Source organism: Neofelis nebulosa, chromosome 4 (assembly GCF_028018385.1).
Source record: "Neofelis nebulosa isolate mNeoNeb1 chromosome 4, mNeoNeb1.pri, whole genome shotgun sequence".
Taxonomy (NCBI): domain Eukaryota; kingdom Metazoa; phylum Chordata; class Mammalia; order Carnivora; family Felidae; genus Neofelis; species Neofelis nebulosa.
Window position 1 is genome coordinate 44,160,891 of NC_080785.1, and position 18,205 is coordinate 44,179,095.

An 18,205-nucleotide genomic window follows, 5' to 3' on the forward strand; every position below is an offset into this window, starting at 1 on the left:
TGTCTATCCTCATGTTTCACGAATGTGTGCTCCTTGGACAGCTGTCTTTTCACCCCAGTGTCCTCCAGGGTGTTCCTTTTTGCCAGGCTGAAGAAACTGGGGGGGGGGCGGCTTTGGATCATGGCCCCCAAAGTCCCCCCTTCCTTCCTTCTTTGAGTTTTCAGGGAGGCCACCTGGAAGAGACAGTACCTACTGGGAGAGCCTTTGGTGGATCTGCTCTGCTGGCTGAATCCTGATAGAATAATGCAGGCTTATTGTATTCAGGCAAAGCGCAAGCTCATATTTGCCGGAAAAAAAACAAAAAAACAAAACAAACAAACAAACAAAAAACACTGCAGAAGCAAAATTACCCAAGAGTTGGGTAATTTGGATTAGAGACTTACCGGAGCAGTTGGAGATCACAGTCTCGTGGGCTTTGCTCTTAATCCAAATGGTTCTGATCACAATGGCATAGATGACACTGTGGAAAGGAGCAGAGGTAATATTAACATGGCTGGTGGGTTCCTACAGTGAAGACACAGAGACAGGAGGACTCGCAGGTCCCGGAGTGTGAGGTATGGAGGGAGGGGTCTCTACACCATGCCTGGTCCCTGTCCTTGCTGATTATAGAATCCCAGAAGATGACAGCTACCTCTTTTTTAACTGAGGACGCTAGGACTTGGTGAAGTGAAATGGTTTCTCAAGGTAACTCAGGTGGTTAGAGATATAGCTGAAGAATAGCTGACCTTAGAATCCAAACACAGGGTTTGGAGTCAGAAAGATTTATGTTTGTAACCAGCACTGCTATTTGCTAGTTGTATGACCTTGACCTTAGACACTTTTTAATGTGGCCCCATGATTCCTGTCTCTGGTGTTCATGCCTTTGTGAGATCCCCTCCCCTTGAGTGCGGTGAGAACTGTGACTTACTTCTAATCCGTGCAGTGGGCCGAAGGTGATAATGTCTGTGATTATACATAAGCGTAGTGCCTGTCTTGCTAGTGTCTCTCTCTGTTGCTGCCATGAGTCCTACACCTCCAGAAAATTAATTCTGCCGAGAACCCATGAGAGCTTGAAAGAAGATCCTTCCCCAGTAGAGCCTCTGATGATATCCCGTCCCTGGCAGACACCTTGATGACATGCCCAGTTAAGCCATGTCCAGACTCCTGACCCATAGACACTGGAGCTAATACATATATGTTGTTTTCAGTCATTGAGTTCATGATAATTTGTTACCCAGCAATAGATAAGCAATACACTGAGTGATAGAGGCTGAATGTATCTCCACCCCCAAATTTATATGTTGAAATTTTTTTTTTTAATTTTTTTTTCAACATTTTTAATTTATTTTTGGGACAGAGAGAGACATAGCATGAACGGGGGAGGGGCAGAGAGAGAGGGAGACACAGAATCGGAAACAGGCTCCAGGCTCTGAGCCATCAGCCCAGAGCCTGACGCGGGGCTCGAACTCACGGACCGCGAGATTGTGACCTGGCTGAAGTCGGATGCTTAACCGACTGCGCCACCCAGGCGCCCCTTATATGTTGAAATTTTAATGACCACAGTGATAGTATTAGGAGGTAGAGCCTTTGGGAAGTGATTAGGTCATGAGGGTGGAGACTTCATGGATGAGATTAGTGGTCTTATCAAAGAGACCCCACAGAGCTCCCTAGCCCCTTCTGCCATGTGAGGACACAACAAGACGTCTGCCACGTGGAAGAAGGTTGTCACCAGAATCTGACAGTGCTGGCACCCTGATCTTGGACTTCCAGCCTCCAGCACTGTGAGAAGTAAAGTTCAGTTGTTTACAAGCCACCTAGTCTGTCTGTCTGTTGTTACAGCAGCCTGCACCAACTAACACACTCTGTTGACACTAAAATGCAGTTAATAATGCAAACTTCTTATGAGATTTTTGGGATCAAATGTGACAACATTGAAAATGCCAAGCACAGTGCTTGGAAATTAGCAGAGACTCAATCAATAAATGCCATTTTTCTTTCCCTCTTTCTTTTCCATTTTTCACATAATATCACATCTACTTTCACATGATATAATCAATACCTAACAGGAAGGCAAAGTGTAAGTGACTCAAAAGCATCAGCAAATTTTGTATCTTTTGTCTCCTTTAATGAATATAAAAATTTATACTGTAATCAGTTATTTGTTGTTTCTAATATATTAAGAAACTCAACAAAAACTTTGGGACAAAGCACTGCTTTATTTTGTTTTGTTATATTTTATTTTAAAATCTTTTAAAATGTTTATTTATTTTTGAGAGAGAGAGAGAGAGACGGAGTGCAAGTGGGGGAGGGGCAGAGAGAGAGGGAGACACAGAATCTGAAACAGGCTCCAGGCTCTGAGCTGTCAGAACAGACCCTGATACGGGGCTCGAACTCATGAACTGTGAGAGCTGAACCTGAGCCGAAGTCAGATGCTTAAGCAACTGAGCCACCCAGGTGTCAAGCATTTCTTTATTTTAGAACTGCACAAATTTCCTTCCTGAGAATCACTGGTTAAAACAAAATCAGAGCTCTGGTCTGCAGTAGCTGACAAAGCACTAATTGTTTTTAGTGATCTTTACAATATAACTTAATTAATGACTGTGTTAAAACCTTCTGCTCCTTATTGCTTTTCCTATTCTTGCTCACTGAACTCCTCTGAATGCTCCAGGTGAGCTTGGGACCTTTTTCGAGCATCCCCTCTCCTTCTCATCTACCTGTCCAGGGATTTTTCTGGAATTTGTAAGTCTACTTTAAAGAAGAAATGAGAAAAAAATTACTTGTGAGTCTATTCTTTACCCTAAGTTGGACATTTGTTATAGCAAGGAGACTTTTTCCCCAGGAAATGAAATATAAGGAAAGGTTACAACCACTGTGAAACATTAATTATGTATCACAATTGCAACCTCAGTGCTAAGTCAATTAATAATTGAAATATTCATTGACCACCTGCCATATACGCAAAGGAAAATTAAGGAAGGTCTTATGTGTTAGCGGTTTAAGACTAAGTCATCCCCACCTAATCTACATAGGACCAATCAGGCAAGTGGAAAATAGCTCCTAATAAGTAGGGTGTCCCTTTATTACCCAAATCAGGCCACTTCTCAGAGCAGAGCAGAGCAGTCATGCATCAGAGAAATCTATGAATTATATTTGTCTCCTTCTCCCTCCTCATTTCTTTCATCAGCAAGTTCTGTGGACTTTCCATTCAAAATGTCTCCATGATTTGTTCCTTCCTCTCCTTTGCTGCTCCTCAGCATCAATCCAGATCCTTCCAACCTCTTTTTTTATACTTTGACAATTTTTAAAAAATGTTTATTTATTTTGAGAGAGAGAGACTGAACAAACTCACACACAGGGGAGGGACAGAGAAAGAGAGAGAGAGAGAGAGAGAGAAACTGAATCCCAAGCAGGTTCTGCACTTATGCACTGTCAGCATAGAGTCCGACTCAGGTCTTGATCCCATGACCCTGGGATCATGACTTTAGCTGAAATCAAGAGTTGGATGCTTAACCAACTGAGCCACTCAGGTACCCTGACAACTTTTTTTATTGTGGTAAAATAAACATAGCAGAATTTACCAGTTTAGCCCTTTTTAAGTGCACAGTGTGGTGGCATGAAGTACATTCACACCATTGTATAACCATCACCATCATCCATCTCCAGAATTTATCATCTTCCCTAAGTGAATCTCTATACCCATTAAAAGTATAGAAGGCTTGGGGCGCCTGGGTGGCGCAGTCGGTTAAGCGTCCGACTTCAGCCAGGTCACGATCTCGCGGTCCGTGAGTTCGAGCCCCGCATCAGGCTCTGGGCTGATGGCTCGGAGCCTGGAGCCTGTTTCCGATTCTGTGTCTCCCTCTCTCTCTGCCCCTCCCCCGGTCATGCTCTGTCTCTTTCTGTCCCAAAAATAAATAAAAAATGTTGGAAAAAAAAAAAAGTATAGAAAGCTTCATGAATGTTCATGTTATACTCATGCAAGGGCCATACTAATCTTCTCTGTATGATTCTAATTTCAGTATGTGTGCTGCCCAAATGAGCACCCCTTGTGAGCACCCCTTGTGACCTCTTGCCTGATTATGGTGATCTTCCAATGCCTCTACTCAGCTACCATCTTGAATGTCCATGCCACCATCAAGGTGGAGCTCTGGGACACAGAGTCATTCTCTGGCTTAAAACACTCCAGTGTCTCCACATTCCTACAAGATGGTATCCAGTCTCTTATGCAGGGCATCCAAAGCCTCCCACAATCTGCCTCTGCCTTCCTTACCTTATCATCATCATCCTGCTTCCTTCCACCCCACTGTCTCTCAATGACATTTCTCCATATCAGTGATGGGAGCAGCCAATAGGGGCAGGCCAACAAAACTAACCCTGACTCCATGCTTCACATGTAGTTGACTTTGGGTGAATCTGAGTTCCAGTGTCTTCCATCTGTCAGCATCCGCTTTGCTCTCTCATTGAAATGCATTTTTAAGCCTATTCTCTGTATTTCACTTTGCTATGAAACCTTTCTGAGCTGTGCTTGTTCCCCAGTGATAATTAGCTCCCTCTTCCTTGGGGCTTCCATGATAGTATAACACTGGTTACACTGATTCTTGTCTATGGTGGTCATGTCCTAAAGATCAGCAGACCTATAAATAGCCCATTTGTAGAAAGAGAGCTAAAGAACAGCATCTCCATTCTTTTAGTCCAACTTCTTCCATGTCTTCAATCTATTTCCATTCTCTTGACAAGTGCAGCTTTCCTTCAGGCTTCTTAGAAACCTGAAAACTGAAAGATCACCTAGATTGAAGAAAGTATCCCTTATCGGTAACTGGCAGGTGGAGTTCCTGATTTTATGGAAGACAATCTGGACACAGACCCATTTTCTTTCATTTCCTTTATAGAGGCAGCTCATGGTGAGAGGAGAGTGAAAGCCTAAGCCAGAGAAAACCTTGTAGGACTCTTAGGAGGATGCCTGAACCCGGTTCCTTAGTTCTGAGTCTGGATTATGTGTAAGAAGTGTTGAGGAAACAGAACAAAACCTTTGCTCTTCCTTTGAGACACCATGAGAGCACCCCATTCAGACTACAGGTGCCTGACCCCTGCAGGACTCAGCATAAGGCTGGGGACTTGATGGATGTCCACTGCAATCTTGGAGCCATACGCCCTCAGAGTCAGACGGGGCCTAAGGCTGCATCTCTGCCTCACATTTGGGGCCTGAGGATGGTGTTGAATTGTGCTCTAAAGGTCTTGCTGGAGGTCAGGCATAGGGAAGACAGGCAGGGGGAGTTGGTGCTTCACTGGATAGGCCTTTTTTTCTCCTCTCCCGGCAGGGGCTTTAAGAATACTCCTTAGGGGCGCCTGGGTGGCGCAGTCGGTTAGGCGTCCGACTTCAGCCAGGTCACGATCTTGCGGTCCGTGAGTTCGAGCCCCGCGTCAGGCTCTGGGCTGATGGCTCAGAGCCTGGAGCCTGTTTCCGATTCTGTGTCTCCCTCTCTCTCTCTGTCCCTCCCCCATTCATGCTCTGTCTCTCTCTGTCCCAAAAAATAAAATAAACGTTGAAAAAAAAAATTTTTAAAAAAGAATACTCCTTAGTTGAAAGTGTCTCTCTCCTTCATTAATTAATTCATTCCACTATATGCATTTGAGCACTTTTTTGTATCAGGCACCTTTTGAGCCACTGTGGATACCACGGCAGAAAAAAAAACAGAGTCCTACCCCTCATGGAGCTCATATTGTATTTGTGGAGATAGACGATAATAAAATGAGGACACAGTAATAAATGATTATAAAGGAGCAAAATCATATGGCGATACAATGTAGGGTGACACAAGAGTATATAATAAGGGCCCTGACTTGTTCTGGGGGTCAGACTTCCGTTTTGAGAGATTCAGTGACTTGTCTGAGTTCACACAACTAGAAAATGGGATGTAGCCTGGGTCTTCTGACTTCAAGGACTGTTAACCAACTTGTTAACAAACTTGTTAAGGAGGGTGCACAGCCTCCTCTGGGGGCTGTATTGGGTCACGCATACTATATATGGTTCTAGTTATTTACTTCTTTGATTCCTAGACCAGCTTAGCCTCTCTGCTGTGGATCCCCTAAGGGGGCTCTCTATTTGCCCTACCATAGCACTCATCACACTGCTACAACACCTTCCTTAATTGGCTGCCTTCTCTGTTATACAAGAAGATTCTTAAATGCAAACAGGATGTATGTCTTGTCATTTCTGTATCCCCTTTGCCTGGTCCAGGGTCTGGCAGAAGTTGGGTGCTCTACATGTATTTCTGGAAATAACTAATGTGTGGGAAGAGGCAAGGAGTCAGGGACTGTGTCATTGGGCTCTGGGAGACATGAAGGCAGAAGTAACTTTGGGGGGAGAATGTAGAAAGAGCATGATACTTAAGAAACTAAGAAAAATGTGAGAGTCCTGATATACACAATCTATTGACACCATGTTTAATGGGCTCCTGGACAGAGAAAGTCAAAGGAATGCCTTTATTAACTCACTCGGCACTACAGAATTAACTGAGATTTCTCAGAAGAGTTCGCTCTGGTGACTTCGGTAGTTCAGATGAGTTCACTGATGTCTGGAACCAGCAAGTATGGACAGTTGGGTATCAGTTAGGATGCTTTTTGTAGCAAGTTACAGAAAACTCCCAACTCAAATTGTTCTAAGAAATTAGAATATTTCTTATCTTCCACAATTGTAACTTCAGAGGGTCAAATCTGCATTCCTTCCATCCCTGTCTCTTTTCTTTTCAGTGTAGGTGTCTCCCTGAGTCAGACTACAGCAGTTCTAGGTGTCAATGCAGAGACAGCAATGTCCAGAAGATGAGAAGCTGTCCTCTCCTGGGCTTGTTCCCTAAGAATGGGGAAATCTTTCCCAAAAGCTTGTCAGAAACACTCCCTCACATCTCATTGGCTACAATTGCTCACCTGGCCATTCCCAAACCATTCACATACTGAGGGGAGAGGCGACCATGAGCAGCTTATTGTGGAATGGATATTGGAAAGCCCATCACAAACATCTACCCTAACCTAGCAAATTCGTGAGAATGCCTTTTCAAAAGGTATAACTCTTGCCACCCCTCAGGTAACACCATATAGTATATCACTTCCTTTACTAATATCATGGGTCATTCTCCTTGACCTTGGACCTCATGCCCAGGGACAGTGCTGGCCAGCCCCTGGGTCCTTTTACCCACCATAGCCATGAACTCTACTGGGCTGTACCAACCTTAGCATAGGGCTTTCCCACAGTCTGAACTCCATTCCCCAAGCGAAATAAATGGATTTTTTTTCATGTAACACGAATCAGTGCTCTATGACAAATGTGCTTTTTTCCACTTATTACTTTGCAGTCGTTGGCCATGGATCTTTTATGCCTCTATCTTTATGTCACAGAGATAAAAATGATAGAAGAATGAGAAATCAATTAAGTCACAAGAAAATAACCACAGCTAAACTAAAGCAATTACACCGGGGCTAATAACCTTCCCAGCAACAGTTAGACAGTTATGTCAAGTAAATTTTAAAATAACAGGAGTTGTGTTGACCCAGAAAAACATTGTATTGCCTTTATTGTCAGTCACTGTGATTTCAAGTCCTGGGAGGCTTGATTTAATTAATGGCAGAGCAGCTAAATCTTTATTCATACACAGCTCTCCTGAAAGTTTGCCACAGGCAATATAACTCCTTCTTCTCTTCTTCCCCCCCCCCCCCGCCGTCTCTGCCTTTCATCCTCTCTCCCTTTCCTTTCTCCCTTCCTTCTTTCCTTTCACAAATATTAATGAAGGATCTGCCATATGCCAGAAACTGATCTAGGTACTAAGTAGCCAGAAATTTCCATGATAGGTGTGTGTGTGTGTGTGTGTGTAAGAGAGAGAGAGAGTGACACAGCATCTCTGTCCTGTGATTGGGGCAGTTTGTCCATTGGGCCTTTATGGTGTGCTGGATTTGGAATCCAGAAATTAAGAGACAAAGTTCTATACTCAAGAGATACAGCCGCACAAGCAGGTGATTACACTACCATGAAGCCTTTATGGCGACAGGGACGAGCTGAGGTTGGAGGCTACGGGTGAACAGCTGAGGCACTATTTGGCCCAGGACTGGCAGCAGCAGCTCTGTGTGGAGTTGGTGTGTGGAAGGACAAATGAAGAATGTGAAGTGAGTTTCCAGAAGCAAGGCAGGGTGAGTGTGGAGGAGTGCTTAGGCACAAGGAATGATGTGCACAAAGGCACAGGCATGAGAGGAGTGAGGGACGTCCCTGTTTGTTCTGGCTGGAGAAGTGCGTGAAGGGAAGAACATCAGTAACTCCCTTGAAATAGCCAGGGGACCTTTGAGAAAGACAAGCCATCTTGTCCTAACAGATATTAAATGTATATAACGCTATAATAATTAAAACAATGTGGAATTAGTGGCAAAAAAGCACCTAACCTACTTATTTCTATGTTCTCTCCTTTCCTAATTATGGCAATTACGATGAACTGAAAATAAAACCATATTTAAAATGAAGAAGCAAATGACAAACTAAGGACATATTTGCAACTCGTAAAAAAAGAAAAAGGTTATTGTATAAAGAATATCTCTCAAGATAAAGAAAAAAGAAGATAAAAACAAACTGAAGAGACTAACAAGCCCAGAAACAATGAGAGTATTTATAATATAAACATGCATATGATAGAATTGCTGTTTCATACCATGGAGAAAAGATAGATTATTCAGTGAAAGGTGTGGGGACAAATGACCAACATTAAAAAAAACAAATTCAAGTTAGATCTCTAATTCATATGTAACATCAAAACTAAATGCTATTGGGGCACTTGTCAAATCAAATCAAATATGTTTTTTTTTAATTTTTTTTTAATGTTTATTTTATTATTTTTGAGACAGAGAGAGACAGAGCATGAACAGGGGAGGGGCAGAGAGAGAGGGAGACACAGAATCGGAAACAGGCTCCAGGCTCCGAGCCATCAGCCCAGAGCCCGACGCGGGGCTCGAACTCACTGGACCGCGAGATCGTGACCTGAGCCGAAGTCGGACGCTTAACTGACTGACCCACCCAGGCGCCCCCAAATATGTTTTTTTAAAGTGACATTTTTAATGTACTCCCAGCACAGAAATTATTTTCAAATAACTAAAATAATAAATCATTAAAAAGTTAAATCGGGGTGTCTGGGTGGCTCAGTCAGTTAAGCATCTGACTTCGGCTCAGGTCATGGTCTCATGGGTCATGAGTTCAAGCCCCGTATTGGGCTCTGTGCTGACAGCTCAGAGCCTGGAGCCTGCTTTGGATTCTGTGTCTCCCCCCCTCACTCCTCCTCCCCCACTAATGCTGTGTCTCTCTCTGTCTCAAAAATAAATAAAACATTAAAAAAAATGTTTTGGGGCGCCTGGGTGGCTCAGCCGGTTAAGCGGCTGACTTCGGCTCAGGTCATGATCTCGCGGTCCATGAGTTTGAGCCCCGCGTCCAGCTCTGTGCTGACAGCTCAGAGCCTGGAGCCTGTTTCAGATTCTGTGTCTCCCTCTCTCTGACCCTCCCCTGTTCATGCTCTGTCTCTGTCTCAAAAATAAATAAATGTTAAAAAAAATAAAAAAAAATGTTTTAAAGTTAAATCAAAGTAGAAATAAGTATGTGGAAGAGGCAATTTCCTAAGAAAGAAATGGAAGGCAACAATGTAAAGAAAAGCATGAGTAAATGTGCATACACGACAGTGTGAGACGTGGGTGTATTAGAGAGAAGCCATATACATTTCATTCATATTTTCTCCTGCATTTATACAAAGTTTTGCATATGCTTTCCTACGATTCTTTTAACTTTTTAAATTTATTCATTTGACTTTTTCATTTCTTTATTTTTTATTTATTTATTTTTAATGTTTTTATTTATTTTTGAGACAGAGAGAGACAGAGCGTGAGCAGGGGAGGGGCAGAGAGAGAGGGAGACACGGAATCTGAAGCAGGCTCCAGGCTCTAAGCGGTCAGCACAGAGCTGGACGCGGGGCTCGAACTCACCGTGAGGTCATGACCTGAGCTGAAGTCGGACGCTTAACTGACTGAACCACCCAGGCACCCAAGACTTTCTCATTTCTGATTTTTTTAATTCATGCTGTCTCCCCCTTTCATAATTATGTCAGTCATATCAACCAAAAGCAAAATAAAACTATATTCAAAATGAAAAGGCAAATGACAAACTAGGGAAATATCCTCAATGATTGAAAACATGAAAAGCTCATTACTTAAAGAATATCTTTGAAAATAAAGAAGAGAGAAAACAAAATAAAATTGAGAAAAAAATGGGTAAAAGGATAAAATATGTAATTTACTTAAAAAATAAAAAATGATAATGTACATATTAAATTTTTAAAATCTCATCCGTAATGAAAAAAACACAAGTTAAAACAATGACATATGTATTTTTTGCCTCTCAATTTGGTAAGGATATATGTATGTATGTACGTATGTATATGTATATATATGTACGTGTGTATCATGCCTGAAGAACAATGAAGCATGAGGCATGGTTCATAAAGTGAACAAGCATCTTATTTGAGTTGTTTCTTTTGTCTACTTAAGCTTGGAATTGAAAGTTTAACTTTACCTAAAAGAACTATAAGCAAAAGAATCAAACGCAAGGATCCACAGCGTGGTTAAGAAGGAAAACTAAAAACAACAACGGTGAACTTTAGCTCTGAGAGATATGAAATTGTTACAAGTTATCCGAGGAGCTAGCTGGAAAACAATAAATAAATGAATTCGTCACGAGATTCCATTTAGGCCTGGTCTTGTGTCAAGGGAGGAGAAGAGGCTCCTGGGTGGCTCAGTCAGTTGAGCACTGGACTCTTAATTTCCACTCAGGTCATGGTCCCTAGGTCATGGGATCAAGCCCCCAGTCTGACTCTATGCTCAGTGTGGGGCCTGCTCAGGATTCTCTCTCCCTCCCCACTCTCTGCTCCTCTACCTCTCTCTCTCTCTCTCTCTCTCTCTCAAATTAAAAAACAAAACAAAACAAAAAAGAAGGGAGGAGAAGCTGATGGGGTGGAGCCACATCCCCCTGAGAGAAGTTCTTTCTTCAACAGGAGGAGCCTGACCATGAAAGAGTGAAGCTCCTAATTGAGCAGATAGGAAACCCTTCAGAGAAGCTCAAGGTTGGAGGGAGGTCACTCTGAATCTCCATGGTTCTACCACAGCTAGGGAGCAAGGAGAAGGATGAGGGCCGAGTGAAACTCGCTTTTGAAATCATCCCTTCATCATCAAATTATACTTAGCTTTTTCCAAGGACACTACAAGAACACACAAGTTGGGCTGTAGGTAAGTTTGAGAGGTCCTGATGGGAAGAAGCAGCTTGAATTGATGGGGGAAGATTAGGGACAGTGAAAGAGCCGCGTGACAGATCTGGCCAGACAGTGCAGTGGGAGCCATGTGGTTCACATACTGTATTCACCCTGCTGAGCAGGGGTTTTGACTGATTTCGTGAACTGATGGGAAATCAATCAGGAGAGAACAAGGACATACACTGCCACTGAAATCGATGTGTCAGTTGTGTGACAGACGGCGGAAGCCGCTTCCTCCCAAATGCTCACCCCTGCGACTAGTCGCCCTCCTCTTCCATGTGCCCCTTTCCAACAATGCTATGACTTACCTTTGATTGGTTGTCTAAATACCCTTCATCTTTCCTTCAGGATTCCTCCCAAGTTCAACTTGGTAGAAAGGAGGCAGTACGTTGAAATAACGTAGACGTCAATTTGTCAGTTCAGCAGAGATGACTGGGCAATCTCCAACCTCAGCAAGGTTGCTGGGATGGCTATGGGATCACCATCCTGCCCAGCTCCACCTCTGATGCAGGGTGAGTCATTTTGCTTCTTTTAAGCCTGCTTTTATGAAAAATTCAGGGGCTGGACTATGTGATGGATAACATTTTTCCAGCTTTGGTATTTTATGAGACTAAAGATGAGCAAAGAGCAAGAATATGTGATTCCCATAATGTCAGAAAACACTTGAAAAATACTTAATACACTTAATAATCAAAGAAATGCATATTAAAATGGTGAGATACTTTTTCTTTTTTTTTTTAATTTAACATTTATTTATTATTGAGAGACAGAGAGACACAGAGCATGAGCAGGGGAGGGGTAGAGAGAGGGGGAGACACAGAATCTGAAGCAGGCTCCAGGCTCTGAGCTGTCAGCAGAGAGCCCGACGCAGGGCTCGAACTCATGAGCTGTGAGATCATGGCCTGAGCCGAAGGTAGACACTTAACTGACTGAGCCACCCAGGTGCCCCGGTAAGACACTTTTTCACAGCCTCTATGTTTGACAAAGATTTAATAAAGAAGTGATGTCATCTTCCATTGGGTCAGGGGAAGAAGAATCAGAGCTCTTTTTTGCTGTTGGCAGGAATACATCTTTTCTATAGGGCAGCTTATGAATATGCATCTAAAGTCTTGAAATGAGCATCATCTTTGATCTAAGAATTCCACTAGAATGGGATCTGAAGGAATAATCAGGGACTCATGAATAAATTTAAATACAAAGATTTTTATTGCATCATTATTTATATGATCCGAAACCAAAGGCTGATCTTCCTTCAACCAGGAGAAATTATGGGATGCTCCATGGCAAGCTTGAGGACACTCAAAACAGGATCAGCCTGGCCACATACACACTCAACATGCCAGCGTCTCCCTCAATCCCATCTCATCTACCCACACAGAGCCACGTTGTCAGAGGCGATCCTGCCATATGACTAGTGAGACCCTGCCTTTCCAGGTGGCTGTGGTCTTCTCTGCTGAAAGACCATCAGTGGCCACCATTGGCTGCAGGACAAACCACCTATGGTTTGGTGGTTAAGGCCCTTTATAATCGAGCCTCACCCCACCAGAAAGAGCTTTTTGCCAACTTCTCCCCTCCCCTACTGACACCGCCTGCCTTCCCTTTCCCTGTCACCACACTTACTCTAACCCCCAGTCACCAGGGAGCCTGCTTTCCTCTCTCCTTCAATGGTGGCTTCCAACAAGTGTTCCCTGCCATTAACTGACCTCACTGCCCACACTTTCTAGCATAGTTTTTGTGTATATTGCCTTTTTTTCCTTTTTTGCTCAGTGTTGTTTCAAGTTTGCCTATCTTTCCAATTATAAGGTCTCTGAAACTGGCACTATGTCTTATATTTGAAAGACTACATGCTATAGGAGAAAGAACAGGCATGAAATCAGAAAAACCCATGTTTAAATCCTATGCCATGTTGGGTAAATTACTTGACCTCTCTGAGCCTGAGTTTTACCACACATAAAATGCAGACAACAGTAGTTCTTTCATAGAGTTGTAATGTGGTTAATGGGACAATTGTTAACCACTTAGCACAATGCCTGCCCCATAGTACATACTCAGAAAATATCAGTTCCCTTCTTTCACTCTACTTTGGAGAAGTTGGGCTTGATAAACAGTAAGTTTAGATGAAATCTTGTGGTCTGGCCACTTCCCTCAAGGACACCAGGAACAATGAAAGACCTGTAGGGAAGGAGAGCAGGAATTGGCGAACCAGGAAATCCATGGGTCTGGACTGCTGGCCCCTTACCTGATGATTGTCAGAGGGATGAAATACACCAGGAAGGCCACGATGGTCATGTATGGGGTCCAGTAGGAGTCGTCAGGCCACAGTGCCCAGCACTGCACTTCACCATTAGAGAGTTTCCTTTTTCCAAATATGATCAGGGTGGGAATGGAGAAGAGGAAAGAGAGGGTCCAGGCAATCATGATGAGGACCTTGGCTTGCTTTTCTGCTCAAAGGAAAGAGAAGTTGGATGGTTTGTTCATGTAGACATCAAAATCACCCAAGATGAGGACAGTATGAAAGGCGAGAAAGAGACTGAGAATAGTGTCTGACATCTTCACTGGGCGAGGAGCATGGCTGTGTGGTCAGACAGAGGGAACATTGTAGAAGGCAATCATGGTAACATGAGCATCAAAGGAACAGACCAGTGCACATGCAGTAATGGAGGAGAAGGGAGCTAGAAGTGATCCAGGGAGGTAGGAAAATGTCAACACCACCCCCACGCCTTGATGTTCTCAGAAGGAAGGCTGAGAAGCATCCTTTTCAGAGATGTTAGGAGGACCAGGGATCTCAGGAGGCAGAGGGTGGAGGGAACCTACTGTGATGTGGTTGACAATGTAAGGGAGTTGGTTCCTGGAGGAATAGAGGAAAGTTGCTCTGGGTAGAAAAAGCAGTGGGAATTTGGTGAGGAAATAAGCACAGAGCAGGATGGGATTGAGAGAGCAAGTGAGATGGCTGGAAGGCTTTTCCTCTTGATCAGAGGGATGTGATCCCTGCTGGGTTTCTGCAGACCTCGACAGCATTAGTAACTGTTCCTGCATGCTCTTGTTCTTTCACTGATTAAAATTCAAATTTTATCTTCTGTAGGTCCTAGAGCCTGGACTTTTAAGAGTGATCTGCAACTCCTGGGCCCCACTCAGATTCCCTTGACGGGCTAACAATGTATTCACTTGTGAAAGGAATGGGCAAGGAAGTAATCAGATTCAAAGAATAGGAAACCATGCTTTAGAATTAATTCCACCAAGGTACTAAAAATGTGTCCCCAGAGTCCACCCAGGGCACATGCTTGGAATTACTTTTCTCATACAGGTGCTGGGCTGTACTGGGAAGTCCCCAGTCAGATGTGTCACCAGCAAACACACAGCAGTGGTAAGACTGTTGACCTTCTGATCAGCGGAGCCCATCTGCTATAAAGAGTGACCGTTTGGGGCTTAACACTCAGGGACAGAACAGATGAAATGCAGTCTGGGTATTAGGTAGGCCATCCTCTGTTACCTTCAAAGTTGCCTGTGTCTCCTACCCATAGGAAGGCAGCTTCTTGTTCAAAGTGCTTTTGTCCAATTCTGTACTTCTGTCTTAGCCTCTACCTTTTATGCATCATAAAAGGTAGAAGCCTCTACCTTCTTTGTTTTTAGCAATGGAAGTTACACATGATAATTACAGACATACTAGCAGAGAAATGGAAGCAAAGAGAAGAAAAAGAAGTCCTTGGTGGCACCACCCAGAAATAGCCAGACTAAATTTTGATAGTGCATTCATATATAATACAATAGATTACACATATAAAAATGAGAACATAATATACATGCTGATTTTCAACCTAATTTTTTTCCCTGGAAAAAATTTTATGACCATCTTATCATGTCAAGAAAATCTTTTGTCAAAAAATTTTATGACATCTTTTCATGTCTACGTCTACACAAGCGGCATTCAGAGTTTTTCAGGCAGTGAAAGCCTTTCATCAAATGTTAATTTTATCCTGGGCCCAGTGCAGGATGCCTGGGTAGCTCAGGTTGAGGCTAGGTGACAGCCAGAAGCTTCCAGGCCTGTCTGGGAGCAGGTCTACAAAATGAGCCCTCCGGGCCCAGAGTGTGAAATATAATTTGAAAAGCACTGATACATTCCGCCCCCTACCCTGGTTACACTAAACTGCAATTTTATCCATAGCCTCTTATTAAGTATTTAAATTGTTTCTGATTATTTTTATTACAAATAATTTATATGTATCTCTTTGTACTGCTATTGCCTTAGGATAAACTCTTAGAAACAGATTTTGGCAAATATTATTAAATTTCTCCCAGAAGTATCTACAACTTATGGCTCCCGCCAGAAGTCTACAGACACGACTATCTTGTTATACCCTCCCAACCCGGAGAAGATTCCCCCTCTAACTCTTGTTACCTCATTGGTAAGATTTCATATCCAAATGTGTAATTCTTGCAATTGTTTAGTTAGTGGTCCAAAAGAGTATTTCTATATATGGTCTGCTCATTTTTCTTTGTTTCTTAATAATTTGTTCATGTTCTTCGCCCACTTTTTCTATTGGTATGTTCTTCTATCCTTGCCAAGGTTCTTTACAAAAACGATATTACCCCTTTGTCTGTTGTATACAAATATTTTCTCACTTGTCATTTTGCTTCTTAAGTATGTGTACAATATTTATTATTTGTATAAATAGTTTTAAAGTTCTGATGTAGTGAAAACAACATTTATTTCCCTTATTGTTTCTGCCTTGGGTATTATTCCTAGGAAGATCTTTCTCTCACCAAAACTAAAAAAAAAGTTTTACTCATACTCATCCCCTTTAAAGTTTAACATTTTTACTTTTTTCAATCCAACTGGCATTTACTTTATAATTAGCTATGGCAGATAGCAGTCTAATATTTTTTAAGTGGCTAGACAACTATAATAACACCATATACTGAGTAATTAATTCTTTTCTAATTGACATTATTTCATATGCTTTCCATACATTATTCTGGTTTCAGTATCATGTTTTTTAAAATTATCAAACTTTTATATTATGTTTTAATATCTGGCATGACATATTTCTCTTCATTATTAACAGATGTTTTCCTAATTGTTCTTATATTTATTTATCCTAAAGGGCCTTGAAATGTCAACTTCTCTGGAGTGGCTGGCTAAGGAAACTACCACTTTAGTAAAAAGCATTAAAAAAAAATCAGTAAAATGTGGCCTCCCCTTCCCCTCTCCTTCCTTTGCTTTAGTTGTCATTGCCTTGTGGCTGCAAAGCCACATGTGACTCTGTGTGGCTTCCACCTGCTCCTGTTCTCCACAAAGGTGTGCTGTCTGGTGGGGAATTGCTTTCTGTTGTCTTCTCTTTGTTCAGTCACGTAAACCCTTAGCTCTGCCCCTCAGGGCTGCCCTTAAATTCCAATGAGCTGTGACATCAAGAGACTCTAGCATCGGGTTCCCTGTTCTCACCTGTAACTCTCCCCAAACTCTTGCACAGCCATACAGCCTTCCTGGGGGTGTGGCACCCATGTGTGCTAGGAATTCCTTGAAGTTTCTGGGATTTGGATGGCTTCTTTCCTTGGCTCCCACCCAGCTCCAGGTCTCCTCTATTTTGACCGGGGCCAAGGTCAGACACTTAACAGACTGAGCCACCCAGGCACCCCAAGTGTCCTCGATTTCTATGGCTCTTCCATGACTTCAGAGGAATTGGCAGCGAGGAAGGGAAAACGGTTAGTGTTGATTTCCAGCTTTCATCTTTCCCCGAAGCCATTGGAGATGATTATTTTCTAAGTGCCCAACACTGAACCTCTATTAATTTTGTAGTGAGGAAATAAATTGCTTTACATCTTTAACAGAACACTGTGATATTCATTCCTGCCTTTTCTGTAATTTAGGACACTGTTCATAATATTGCAGTGTTTCCTAGAACTCGTCATATCTTCCATGAGCTAAACATTTGATTTTTTTTTTTTTTTAATCTAATGAGTATGGTGACATGGGTAACTGACCATGTTTTCCTTCTGGCTATGGATTCCCTAAGCCTCCAGCTTCTGCCAAGCATCCTGAGACACCTCTCACATGTTTTCTTATATGATTTCCCTTCACTCATATTTCTGCACTTTGAAATACCCTGGTGTATGTGTTTTTTGTATGTCCCCACTCAAACCTTCCTGGGGCCTACTGGGCGTAAATAAATAGATGAATGAATAAGTATATCACACTTTCGTATAGAGCATAAAATGTTTCCCCATTTTCCTTCATCTCACTCCCTGCTTCCTTCTTTATCATAATCACTGAGGCAATGGTAGTGCCTAGAAAGCTCAGTAGTGGTCACGTACCTTCATACACACACACACACACACACACACACACACACACATACACACAAACAAAAACAACCCTAGAAAAAGCCTAAAACAGGTGTAAATTATATTTTTAAATTGGTTTTAACTGCACACAACACATCAATATACCTTCTTGTATGTAAGTCCCTGTGGTCACTATGACTAGTCCAAATCCCATCCCCAGAGTGAGGACTATTTGGTGTGTGTGTCCTTGGAAGCAATTGCTTATTACTTTCTTTTCTTTTCTTTTCTTTTCTTTTCTTTTCTTTTCTTTTCTTTCTTTATTTTTCTTTCTTTTTTTTTTTTTTTACTATCCATTGCTATCCCAATGCCTCATTCAGAGGCAGGATATATGGTAGTCAAAGACACCCATGCTGTCTTGGGTTCAAACCTTGCCCCTACACCTACCAGCTGTGTGATCTTGGGCAAGTTACTTTAACTATCTGAATTGCAATTGTCCAGACTATAAGATTCAGATAATAATAGCATCTATCTCCCAGAGATGTTGTAAGAATTAAAGTACCTAACATTCATAAAGAGCTTAGAATTGTGAATGGAATATAGTATGCAATCAATAAATCTAAGCTACTGAA

The 18,205-nt window shown here is 42.4% G+C and overlaps 1 protein-coding gene and 1 non-coding gene across 2 annotated transcripts in view; both read right to left on the bottom strand.

The window, feature by feature from the left end:
• Nucleotides 1–18,205, bottom strand: part of NPSR1 (neuropeptide S receptor 1) — a 156,016-nt gene that overhangs the window by 27,639 nt on the left and 110,172 nt on the right. The window contains exons 5-6 of the mRNA XM_058724619.1: nt 13,537–13,738; nt 384–460 (exon numbers count right to left, since the gene is read on the bottom strand). Of these exons, the coding sequence (XP_058580602.1) occupies nt 384–460; nt 13,537–13,738 (279 nt within the window). The remainder of the gene's footprint in view (nt 1–383; nt 461–13,536; nt 13,739–18,205) is intronic.
• LOC131511192 (U6 spliceosomal RNA) lies at nt 3,913–4,019 on the bottom strand. Its single transcript, XR_009261396.1, has one exon. It is a non-coding gene; the product is annotated as a U6 spliceosomal RNA (small nuclear RNA).